The sequence below is a fragment of the Neocloeon triangulifer genome, unplaced genomic scaffold (genome assembly GCF_031216515.1).
Source record: "Neocloeon triangulifer isolate White Clay Creek 2 clone unplaced genomic scaffold, ASM3121651v1 ptg000003l, whole genome shotgun sequence".
NCBI classification, from domain to species: domain Eukaryota; kingdom Metazoa; phylum Arthropoda; class Insecta; order Ephemeroptera; family Baetidae; genus Neocloeon; species Neocloeon triangulifer.
Window position 1 is genome coordinate 170539 of NW_026775546.1, and position 11821 is coordinate 182359.

At 32.3% G+C, this 11821-nt stretch overlaps 3 protein-coding genes across 6 annotated transcripts in view; 2 read left to right on the forward strand and 1 right to left on the reverse strand.

Moving 5' to 3' along the window:
• Positions 1–8658, forward strand: part of LOC132205689 (N-acetylglucosamine-6-sulfatase-like) — a 33914-nt gene extending 25256 nt beyond the window's left edge. The window contains exons 3-10 of one of the 2 annotated variants that reach the window (XM_059634935.1): positions 4950–5156; positions 5215–5274; positions 5329–5535; positions 5758–6078; positions 6132–6336; positions 6782–7092; positions 7143–7259; positions 7313–8658. In XM_059634935.1, the coding sequence (XP_059490918.1) occupies positions 5025–5156; positions 5215–5274; positions 5329–5535; positions 5758–6078; positions 6132–6336; positions 6782–7092; positions 7143–7259; positions 7313–7504 (1545 nt within the window). In that variant the 5' untranslated portion in view covers positions 4950–5024 and the 3' untranslated portion in view covers positions 7505–8658. The remainder of the gene's footprint in view (positions 1–4949; positions 5157–5214; positions 5275–5328; positions 5536–5757; positions 6079–6131; positions 6337–6781; positions 7093–7142; positions 7260–7312) is intronic. The other variant, XM_059634936.1, reaches the window with a different exon arrangement.
• On the forward strand, positions 8445–10234 carry LOC132205655 (zinc metalloproteinase nas-14-like; the record flags this gene model as incomplete). The annotated part of the gene is made up of 3 exons (XM_059634871.1): positions 8445–8665; positions 9002–9271; positions 9318–10234. Coding segments are annotated over 3 exons (717 nt in total), but the record flags the coding sequence as incomplete, so codon positions are not given.
• Positions 10214–11422, reverse strand: LOC132205690 (BET1 homolog). Of its 3 annotated transcripts, none has more exons than XM_059634940.1 (5): positions 11350–11422; positions 11087–11153; positions 10880–10974; positions 10600–10656; positions 10214–10468 (listed from the first exon to the last, which is right to left on the reverse strand). In XM_059634940.1, exons 2-5 carry the CDS (start codon positions 11103–11105, stop codon positions 10313–10315), a joined length of 327 nt encoding a protein of 108 aa, XP_059490923.1. In that variant the 5' UTR covers positions 11106–11153; positions 11350–11422; the 3' UTR covers positions 10214–10312. The 3 variants fall into 3 exon arrangements, with proteins under 3 accessions (XP_059490923.1, XP_059490924.1, XP_059490920.1); XM_059634941.1 differs by having other exon boundaries at positions 11358–11410; XM_059634937.1 differs by having other exon boundaries at positions 10215–10468; positions 11292–11422.
• Between the last annotated feature and the right edge of the window lie 399 nt (positions 11423–11821).

Genomic DNA, 11821 nt, shown 5'->3' on the forward strand with positions numbered 1-11821 from the left:
TATTCCAAGAGAATGAAATTAATTTAACATTTAACTGAGATGCGTAAAGAAAATAAATTGTAAATATCATAGTAATTATACAACTATGCAGTTAGCAACTTGCAGAAAGGTTGATTTGGATGTAATATACATACAATTATAATTATTAGTTTGTAAACTTATTACATGCCCAGAAACACAAGTTTATAGCTTCAAATTTTGTCCATTGCCTTCAATGACAAATTTTAGTTTTCAAGTTTTGCGTCATTAACAGTGAGTAGCAAAAAATCTTTTACTTTTCATCATGCTCTTTTTGCATTTGTGTGTGTTTTTTAACAATTCGGTTTCCTGCTCTATACATTTAATAATTATTGGAGGCTGCTTGGAAATAATTATTTTTTTATTTTCACTAACTTGCTGTTAGGTTTTTGAATTTAAAAATATCCATTTGATCTTGTGCTACAATTATACACATCACTCACAAACTGGATTTCATTTCTTATTAAACTTTTAATAATGGACAAAAATGTGTAGCTAGCTTTTGTTTGACATTGTTGTGCGTCCTCTCTTTACAATCCAGAAGAATTGGCATGTGGAGTAGAGATTTTTTAACAACAAAGATGTATGTGAAATGCATTTTTTTTTTTTGCGCATTGAAGTTTTTTAATTATGTTAGGACTGTTTAATAAATTTTAAACTTAACCTCAACCATGAATTAAATTAATTTTAAATGATTTAAATTTTCTTACTAAATCCAACTCATCTTCATCGATCAGAGATATGAAGTGTGGAGTTTTTGGAGACCTCGGTATGTCCATGATTTGCCTGCGAAAAAAGAATATAAATACAAAAAATTTAATTTAAGTTTTATCAATTACTAGCATCTCTTATCGATCCTGGTTAAATCAACAAAATTATTGAAGGGCCACTTTCTAATTTTAGCTATATAAATATATTTTATCTTTCTTCATTGCCTCTACTTTTCCCATAATTTAACTATTGTGTATGTTTTAACAACAAAAGGAGAAAAAGCAAATATTTAATGTTAGAATTCCTTAAATTATCAGATTTAATTATTGCAGACGCCTACAATTGCAAAATAAGTTAAAAGGAATTTGTGTTAAAAGTTATCCCCCTGTTTTTTGATGTGCACAGCAACAAAAATTTCATTTTTGATGCTGAAATTTTCGTTCAATATCTGATGATGTTGCGCAGGCCATAAATCGGATCATAATAATTATGGACTCCAGCTCATCTTTAATTTTCTTTGAGAAAATAAAAATTGCATTAAATGATCCGATTCCAAAATAAATCTCTCTCTTCATGCAGTTAAAAAAATGCTTGGGCCAGAGCTAAATTTCCGACCAAGACAAATGCAAAATTAGATAGATCAACAACAACTCACCTGAACTTCTTTCGCTTGAGCAGAGGAGAGAATAATGTGATCTGGAGCAAACAGGAGAGCCCTTTAAGTTATTTATTTTCACACAAAGTACCTGCTTTAGGCGGGGACGCAGAGAACCCCAACCGGCTCCTGGCGTTACAGACAGATATTGTAAATGCAAAATCATGTGTCGCCATTTGCACAATCAGTAAACGGGTGTGGAGATGTGACAAATTTCACGGCTTTTTTCTCTTGCGTCATTTTATTTACGAGCACAAATCGCGCACGTCATGATAGGTATAGATTTGAAATTTGTCTAAAAGTATCTAATTATTTAAATTTTTACATGCTAAACATTTACGTATATTTTATAAAACCGAACAAAACTGAGGAAAAGTAAAATTTGGCGGGGCGCGCACGGGAATATTTCCGGACTGTAGACAAAAATCTGCGTGCAATCTTATTATTAAATAATATTTAAGAAAATAAATAGTTTATTAATACATTTCTTTAAGTTTCTCAGCCATGCAAAACTAAAATATTGTCCTGGTGTTTTCTGGACTATTTTCTTTTTATAGGAACAAAATCAAATTTTTCCAGTTAAAAATAAGTTTTTTTAACTCAAATTTTATTTCAATGCAGTATTTTAATAAAAATAATTTCAAATTAATTAATCAATTGTTATTTATATTAACTAAACCCATTTTTAGGGCACGCAAAAGTTCAATAATACCAATTATTTTCTGCAAATATTTTTTCCATTTTATATAATGATAAAAATGCATCTTGATAACATATTTGCAAATAATTAATGCATTCAAAATTTGGCAAAATTTAATCAAAAGCGGAGCAATTAAAAAATTTCTCTTGCTGCAAGAAGTTGATCAAAGCCACTGCTGACGCCAATGTTTTTTTTTTATATGTCAGTGTTTTTTCTTTTACTTAAAATTAGCCGCAGCGCCTTAAGAAATTAAATAACAAGTATAGCCTGATGTGACGTAAATTAGAGGTTTGATCACATGAAAATTTCGACGAAAATATCACGAGAGTCGTCAATTTCACAACTGATTTATTTTTAGATCAAGCTTACAACTTCATTTGAATTCAATTACATGACGGGCGCGCGAATTATGTCATTGAAAGGTTTTTCACTTTTAAATTTGTAAGATACGATGCTTTTTTTTCATTTAATTGCAAATTGTGTTTAATCGATCTATCACAAAGGCAATTGCTGCCCATAATGGGATACATCATTTATACATTCAAAATTATACAAATAAATATAATTAAGAGATAAGATGAAAATTGTGCATACAAAGTTTTACAATTACATAAACAAAGAAAAATAACAATAATCAAGTTGTTTCTTCTTTTTTTCTGGGCGCTGAAAGCTTTAGCTTGCATTTAGATGACTGCCTGATCTTCCGAATGCCGCTTTCTTCTGTTTTCATTTACTCTTACTCCTGGCAAAAATCTGCAGCTTTAATTATGATTAATAAAACAGGCTTTTTTCGTCATTTAATACCCCATATAATAAAATGACAATCTTGTTCATTTAGAAATACAATGTGTGCATTTTTTTTTTCACTAATTATCGTTTAAAATTCGTGGACTGCAAGAATTAAAGGCATTTTCTCCAACGACCTGAATTAATTTTAGCTGGAATTTACACCACCAATGTGCTTTGGGCTTTCCCTATTTTTCCCTCATTTACGATACATTTTTGCGGTGATTGCATAAATGAGACCGGCACACGTGGAAATTTGAGGTAAATAATTGAAATTGAAATGAGGGCATTCATAAAAAAAAAATGGTGATCACACAAAAAGCAAATAAGCTCACTCCATAATACGGCCTAGGTCCACGTGATTTTCTTGCCGTCGCGCTTTAAAAAAGAAATGGTAGAGCGGTGAAAAAAAAAGGATTCCTGTTTAATATAGACTTGTCAGAGCTATATTTAGCTTCCATTTTGAGTTTAATGTTATGTCGTTATAATTATGGCGAAATTTTATTTAAGGATTATAATAGTTTTTTAGGTCATATTAAAAATTTAATTAAATTTCATCTCTGCAGTAAATAATTAGATTTTTTATGCTTGAAGTGAATTGCTTGAAAGCAAATTTTTTAATTCAATCGCCGTACAACCATTTTTATTGAGAAATGTGTAAAAAAAATACAAAATAAAGAAGAAAATTTAAGTTAAAAATTATTCTTAATTTTTAAATGGAAGTTTCTCAAACTTTCTTAAGTCAAACAAACTCTTTTGTTGACCGATGACCTTTTGTAACCATTTATTCTCCACAATTATGGTGCTATAATTATTACCGTTGTTTTTTTTTCGCACTTCACTCTCATCTATGATGGGGGGAAAACACTTTAAATTTTATTATAATGCGTGATAATGCGCTCAAAATTTAATTTCAATTCATATCATTGTCTATCACTGACTAACACTGAATGAAAAAAAACTAGTTTAATTAATGTAAACTCATTTTATTCTCTTATTAATTTATTTTAATAGTAGCCATTTAAATCACTATATTTTTATTTAATTTATTTATTATATATTCATAACCCATCCCTAAACTTTGAGCGAAAATTTATTTCTGTCTAATGTTTTGTAAAATTTTCTATCCTCTATTGAAATTTTGATCATATCTCAGTGTTTTGAATAAAATACATGGAGTCTGAGTGATCCTGTTTTAGTTTTCGTTAATATGCAAGTGTTCGTGGCCACATTATTTTTTTGTTATTGCAGTTCTATCAAGATTTCGGTTCTCAAAGTAGTCCATCTGTGACGTCCGCAAAATCATCGGAAATTCAAATTGCGGCGGCTCGCCGTCTGTGTTTTCTTCTCCTCTCTAATTCTCGGGGAGCGAAATAACGTTCGCGTTATTGGCACTGCTGGCCCATTGACATGGATCCCATTTCTCTTCCGTAATCTCGCCGAAGTGGATATTTGAATAATATTGTTTAACTGCCCCCACAGAAGAAAACAAAACACACATGAGTTATCAGTGACCTACTTTGAATAATGTATATATTGATTTCTATATAGATTTATGCTCACTTGAAGAGATTAAACAAAATGATATTTAAATTATAAGCTTCTATGAAACCAGCACTTTTATTTGATCAAATTTCAATGTTTTTACTCATGTGGCATTCGTGAAAGTATATAAAGAAAATTAAAATCAATCAAAGAAAGGAACACTCCCCTGTCATTCTAGACACTCTAATTAAAAAAGAAAATTTTAATGTTAAAAAAAAATATATTAATTGTTATAAATAATTTTTAACAAAACAGTAATTTTATTTCCAAAGAATCCAAATGAATGATCCATTGTAAAAAGAAATGAGTTTTAAGAAGAAAAAATATTTTACTGTAAAGAGATTTTTTACTTTATTTAGCAAAATTTGGATTTTTTTAAATTAGTTTTATTTGTTTTCGCGACGTTTCAGAGTAATTTGAAGGAAACATTTAGTTTATATTCAGTTTTTTTTTTAATTTATCATTATCAATTTAAGTGAGACTGCTTGTTTGCATTCAATATTAATTGATTCTAATCACTGATTGACCCCACAGTGGCTTCGGGGTCAACAAGGACTCTGTGTTGTCAAACGGAAATTCAACCAGTGCAACTTCTTTACTCATACCAGAATGTCGACTGTTTTCCTCCGAATTGTTATTTTCAGTTTGACCTTTTTGAATTCAGTATTAAAAATTTATGGCCGGCCGGACAACATAATTCTCATTTTGACGGACGATCAAGATTTAGTGAAAACAGGCTTTGTATGTATCGGTCTCTAATTTTAACGCAATTCATATTCAAATTAAATTTTCAAATCAGATTTCTTTACCAATGACACGTTATTTGATTGGAGAGCACGGAAGTACATTCACGAACGCGGTACTAAAATTGCAGTGTATATTTTTTTCCAAAATTTATTTAAATTCATTACAGTTTGCGACGACCCCAGTTTGCTGCCCAAGCCGCTCTTCAATTCTAACCGGTCGTTATTTGCACAATCACGGTGTTTTGAACAATTCGTTGTCTGGTGGGTGCGCATCTGAGGCGTGGACGGAAAATCACGAAGACAACGGGACGTTTGCTGTCCACCTAAAAAATCGGGGATACAACACGTTTTACGCTGGGAAGTACTTAAATCAAGTAAAAAATATAATTCAACTGCATTTTTTAGATTAAAAATTAAATTTATGCTTTAAAAATATCAACAAAAGACAAATTTTTTAGCAATAATAAAATAACATAAAATAGAAGTTATAACTTTTTTGGAAAATGAAATGAATATTGAATTGGTTGAATAATATATTTTAACAATTCTTTTAATAACAATTAAGTGGTAAAATTATTTTTTAAATGAAATTACAGTACGGTAAGAATGGTCCTGCCGTACCAAAAGGTTGGGACTGGTGGATGGGCCTTGAGGGCAACTCTCGCTACCAAAACTACACCCTTTCCGTGAACGGCACCTGGCGCGATTACGCCGATCGCCCTGACGATTACCTTACTGACGTCATGGCCAAAAGTGCGTTAGAATTTCTGAATCAGGGCCACGTCCGAAGTGAGCCCTTTCTGATGGTCCTCGCCACCCCCGCCGCCCACGACCCTTTCACCCCTGCCGAAAGATACAAGGATCGTTTCGAGCACGTCAGAGTGCCCAAGGGAAAGGATTTTAATTTGCACAACCAGGTCCCGTCGTATTTTAAATTTAAACATTTTTTTTTTAATTTCATTATTTTTAGGGGAAACATTGGATTGTTCAAAATATGCCGCCTCACACTTTATCAGACGAAACCATCTCCAAAATTGACGACATTTACAGAAATAGATTGAAAACTTTGCTCTCCGTCGACGAGATTGTGGAGAAAATTGTGTTGAAATTGGAAAAATTGCAGATTTTAGAAAGGACTCATTTGATTTTTACCTCCGACCATGGATATCATTTAGGTTTGGATACTTTTAATGAAAATTTACATTCGTCAAAAAAAAAAATCTAAACCCATTGTATGGAATGGACTAAAACAAACTAAAATGCTTAGACAAAAATTATTTTCGGAATAATATCAATATATAGAGATATTTTTGGAGTGGAATATATTTTTTTTATTCCATTAATCAAATAAAATCAATTCCATCCTGGATAAAATATTTTCCCATCCATTCTATTCAAATATAAAGTATAAATATGAATTAGACCAAATTTATATTTTTCAGATAAATTAGTTGAACTACTAAAATCTCTCTAATTCTGTTCCTATTGCACTAAAATATTCTTGCCCCTTAATTTTATTTTAATTTAATCTGATACCTCGGAAAATTATATTTTATCTTTGATCTCCTTATTTAGGTTATTTTTGACTATAAATGAATTAATTAAAAAAAAATCCTTCAGGGCAATTTGCTCTACCCTGGGACAAGAGACAACCGTACGAATTCGACCTGAGGGTGCCTTTTGTGATTCGCGGCCCTGGAATTCCAAAAAATCAGTCTTTCCCCTTTCCTGTGCTTTTGACCGATCTGGCGCCAACCTTTTTGCAAATCGCTGGAACTAAAGACGATGAGGCTGATGGAGTTTCCTTATTTAATTTGATCGAGGCTGAAAAATTAAACAGGACCTTCTTGATCGAGTTTCACGGTGAAGCGCATTCTGATTCGGTATCTGAAAATTGCCCCGACGTCTACAGAGATAGAGATCAATTTTTTGTAAGGATTCTTATTTTAATTAAATCTTCTATTATATTTTTTTCACGCAGCAATGCACCTTGGAAAATTCATGCAAGTGCCAAGACGTGAGAAACAACACGTATCACTGTCTGCGTCACCTCTCGGACAGGTGCGACTTTATTTTCTGCCACTTTGAAGATGATGAGGTTTGAGATTGGAATTAAAAAAAAATTTAGTCTTATTATTTGAATATATGCAGGATTTTGAGGAGTTCTACGATTTAAGGTCAGACCCTTTGCAACTCGAGAACACGGCCAGCGTTCTTCCGCCGCATCATTTGCAATTTTACAGGAAAAGTTTGCACAAGTTGAAAAATTGCAAGGGTCGCGATTGCAGAGAATTGAGGAAGATGAAAGTTTTGTGCCCTTTGGAAACTCAAAAGAATAAATAAAACAATCAATTTATTTCTCTTTTTGACGAATAGTGCGATGACAAGTTTTGCTCGGTTTTAATTTGTTTTTATTTTTCTCCAATTTTTAAATACAGAATATTAGAATTAATTCTATTTTAAGAATTTTAAAATTCAAAAAACAAATATTCTGCATTGAAATATTAAGGAGAAAAATAATGTAATTTATTTTTTCAATTTTTTTTTAAATGTGGTTAAATTTGGTTAAATGTCAGCTTATTTTAATAAACAGCTCATGTAAAATATTTAATTTTTAAACTTCATTTACTGAAAAATGTTAATTAGAGGATTTTTATAGACGCTTTTTGGTTTTTTGATAAATATAGCTCATCCTCTCTCCCCATTACCGCGGGGTATTGACCTTTGGTTTACAATAACAAAAACTCTTTACTTTGTTATCAAGAACACCTCGGTTGTCAATTAATTATACCGTGAGAAATAAAACTCAACAACAATACATTTTACTTTTCCTACAGAACTAATTAAATTATATAATAAACAATTAAGGAAAGTTTTTTTTTAATGCAGAAAAAGATATTAAATCTTAATAACAGAAATTACACACTGCTTTGTTTGAATAAAAACTATTTCTAAAATAGTCTGGGACGCCGGAGAAATGTAGATCGGTCAAGCACAAACTGGTGCTCTAATTTGTTAGTCCCTCTTAAAATATGATAAACTGAACTTATATATAGTTGAGAGGCTTTGAAGGTGCTCGTCACTACTGATTGTAAATGAGACACGCGCGTTGTGGAATGGGTCGGTCGGTGGGAAAAGTTTTTTTCTTCTGCCTCTGCGTCTCTTACGTAACTTCAGCCCCGTGGCGATTTTCGCCCGAGGAAAATTTGCAGCTCTTTGAAGGGGACATCATTAAGGTCAAGGTGCGATTTCCTTTATTTTGGACGGGGGTTGATTTGTTGTTTTCGTGCAGGTCCATGATCATAGCGTGCGGAATCTGGTGATCGACGAAGGCCGCCTCTGGCCGAACAAAACTGTTTTCTACGAGTTTGCCGAAGACGAATATCATCCGATGGAGCAAATGTGGATCGAACAGGCAATCAAATCATTGCAAAAACTTACTTGTGTGCAAATCAAGAAAAGGGTTGACGAGGAAAACTACTTGCACATCCAGAATAATAAGGGGTAAGATTTGAAACAGAAATTTTTGAACTTCCTTTTGATTTTTAGATAAATAATTTATTTTATTTCCATATTTTCTTTCAAAATTTCAAATTAAATCACTAAAAATTAATGCATTACATAACTTTTTAGTTTATTTTGACGTAAAATATTTTCAAAGAAAATTTACTTGCAAATTTAGTTAATTTGGAATTGGAATTAATTATATTTTATTGATAAATAAATATTTTCAGAAAATGTTAATGAACTAAAGAATTTTTCCGCTAATGTATTAACAATTAAAAAGTAGATGAACAACATTTTTTCGGTTTTTTAAGAAAAAAGTTTTAATTCCTTTAGTTGTGCGGCTCCGGTTGGTTTCTATCCGCTGGGCAAAGTCGAAATGTTCCTGCAGCTGCCGCTCTGCATCAAGTGGGGAACAATTCAGCATGAGTTTTTGCACTCGCTCGGTTTCTGGCACGAGCACACCCGTCCCGACCGGGACAGGTACGTGTCCGTGCAGTGGGACAACATTGTGAGCGGCGCCGAGACCAACTTCCTCAGCAGGTCGGCGTCCGAGGCGCACCTGGAGAACATGCCCTACGACTACGAAAGCGTCATGCACTACAAGTAAAAAATGGTATTTTATTTCTCGATTTTAATTTGGAATTTTTAGACACACGGCGTTTTCCAAGGATTTGACAAGACCAACTTTGGTCCCTCGCAAAGCGGGGGTCGAAATTGGTCAGCGGATTAAAGTCAGCAAAATTGACGTTGCCAAATTGAATCGACTCTATGAGTGCGGAAGAGAATTTTATCGCGGAGATGAGTTGGTGGAAGAGTTTGTGACACCTGAAACTGTTTCAACAACGCATACATCTGGAGATTCCAATTCTGTTTGAAATTGCAAAAGATATTAATGTGACAAAATTTCTGAAAAAAAAATTAATGCATCAGTATTCTTGATCATTTTTAAAAAAATATTTATAGAGAGAAGGTATTCATAATTTCATACAAATTGATTTGTATCTTTTCTATTGCTAAAAGGGTTGCATAAATTTTATGCAAAGCTAAATTTAAAATTCAAAGCATACAAATTTTGTTGGTAGTTTTTTTCATAACGAATTTTTAATTTGGTCTGTTTTTGAACTTGAACTAAATATGTAGTCACGAAAAGAGTTTTTAAATCAATACTGTTTTTTTTTTCTAATTAATCTAGATGGCAGAATTTGGTAATAACCTTGTCCTATTAAATCGATTTTTCACTGTCACTAATTTGAATAATTAATTGAAATGTCTTTTCCTTTCAATTGAGCAATCTTTCCTTCCAGAGCGAGTTACTTTTACAAATGCGGAAGTGTTTTTTGCTCTAATGCGCCGCGTCCACCGACTCATGTTTGTCCACCGAGTGGCAGGTCCGGAAAAATGGACGGGTCATTATCTCGTGACACCAAGCGTGTCAATTTTCAGAGCGTGACGTCACCGCGGCGGCGAGTAAACATTATTGACCCAGCTGACTAACCCCTCATTTCACTGTCACCTTCTGAGAAAAGCGCCGAAAATTAATAATTGATTAATAATATGCAGTTTTTTTTCTCAATAAATTTATATAAATAGAATGTAATTTATTAAACTTGAGGTGATTTCAAGTTTGAGCGTCGCCGAAATCCATCATCTGAATTTGAGAATGATCCACAGCAGGAAAAATACGAACAGGCAGAACAGAAATAGATAGACCAAGTGGTAGTTGTGGCTCCCTTTGCTCAGCCGAATCACTCGATCCATTGCCTTTCCAATGAAGCCGCGCGAACCTTCCATATCATCATCCTAAAATTGAAAAAAAAAATACAACTTTATAAAAATTCCATATTGATGAGAAAAAGGAGATAAAATTTTTAAATATCTTAGAAATAGTTCTGAAAATATCATAATATTGTCTTCAGTAAATATAAAATTACCATCTCTGTCAGCAGTTTGTTGTGGTATTTGACCTCAGTTCCCATGTCAATGCAGAGCTGTAGGATAAAAAAAAAGTCAACTTAGTTTTTATTAAATAACTTTGGCAATTTCCTATGTTTATCATTTTTTTCTAGGGGTGCCGTTCTGTTCAGAAATTAAATATTTCATATTTTCCTCTCCCTCCCAGCAATTGATTACTTTTCATTACTTAAAATTTATGTAGCAATTCGACCAAGAAACATATAAATTTTATTTCCGAGTAAGACTTTTTATACGAACCGTTCTGAGTGACCCGATTTTGTCTTTGAGTTGGTCAGTCATTCTCTCATTTTCCTCCTCTACCGGCGAGTTTGGTTGGAATGAATAAGTTTGGTCTGGAAATTGAAAAAGGCAAATTTTATAAAATTCATAACGAATTAATTTGATGAATCATCAATCTGGGATTATTATTGCATCATTTTTAGATAATTTAATTATCAAACTTACTGGCGTGCGACCTCCTCATTTCGGCGATTGTTTTCTTCTTCTCCTCGCAAAACTTCGAATTTCAAACCTGAAATTAAAAAATTCTAAGTTAAATCAAAACTTTCACAAACGTGGCATTGCAATAGGTTTGTCCTCTAAAAAGTCTTGCATAAGTTTAAATTGAAACTGATTGAAGCCAATGTGGCCTGAAATTTAATTATCTCACGTTTCAAGCAAAATTGTCGTTCAGCTGCATTTTAAATATAAAAAATTAGAAAGATCACCACTAAACGTTTTGTTTTGGTTTCGGTGCACACAGCTGGAGAAATTTTCTTGACAAGTCGGAGTGAATTTCCCTCTGGTGGCCAACGTTGGAACTACGTAGAAATTATTAGGACGGGCAGGATTGGCCGAACTGTTTGATTTGAAAATAAATGGCGACAAACGTGCGTGCAATTTGGTTATAGACCCGGGTGTAAAATAAAATTGGAAGCAGAAATTAAGGAAATTAAGTTTCTTTTTCTCTCAAATTTAGAATATATTTTTTTTAAATTCTTTTTATTTTATACTTGCAGAAATTAAAAAAATATATATATATTTTCAAGCCTAATTTTTTACGAAACATTTTGTTTTTTGCTGGAATTATTTTGAATATTAATTAACTTTTATTTATTTATATTTAACTTTCATTCGATATATATTCAATTTTTTTTATAAAATCATAAAAAACCTGAATCAAAATGAAATTTTTGCGCA

Bases quoted from the DNA above. Each gene is read 5' to 3' on its own strand.
- LOC132205690 (XM_059634940.1), bottom strand. The intron at 10,657-10,879 runs GTTCGTATAAAA...TTTATCCTACAG, and splicing joins AAATCGGGTCACTCAGAACG to CTCTGCATTGACATGGGAAC. The intron at 10,469-10,599 runs GTAATTTTATAT...TTTCAATTTTAG, and splicing joins ACAAACTGCTGACAGAGATG to GATGATGATATGGAAGGTTC.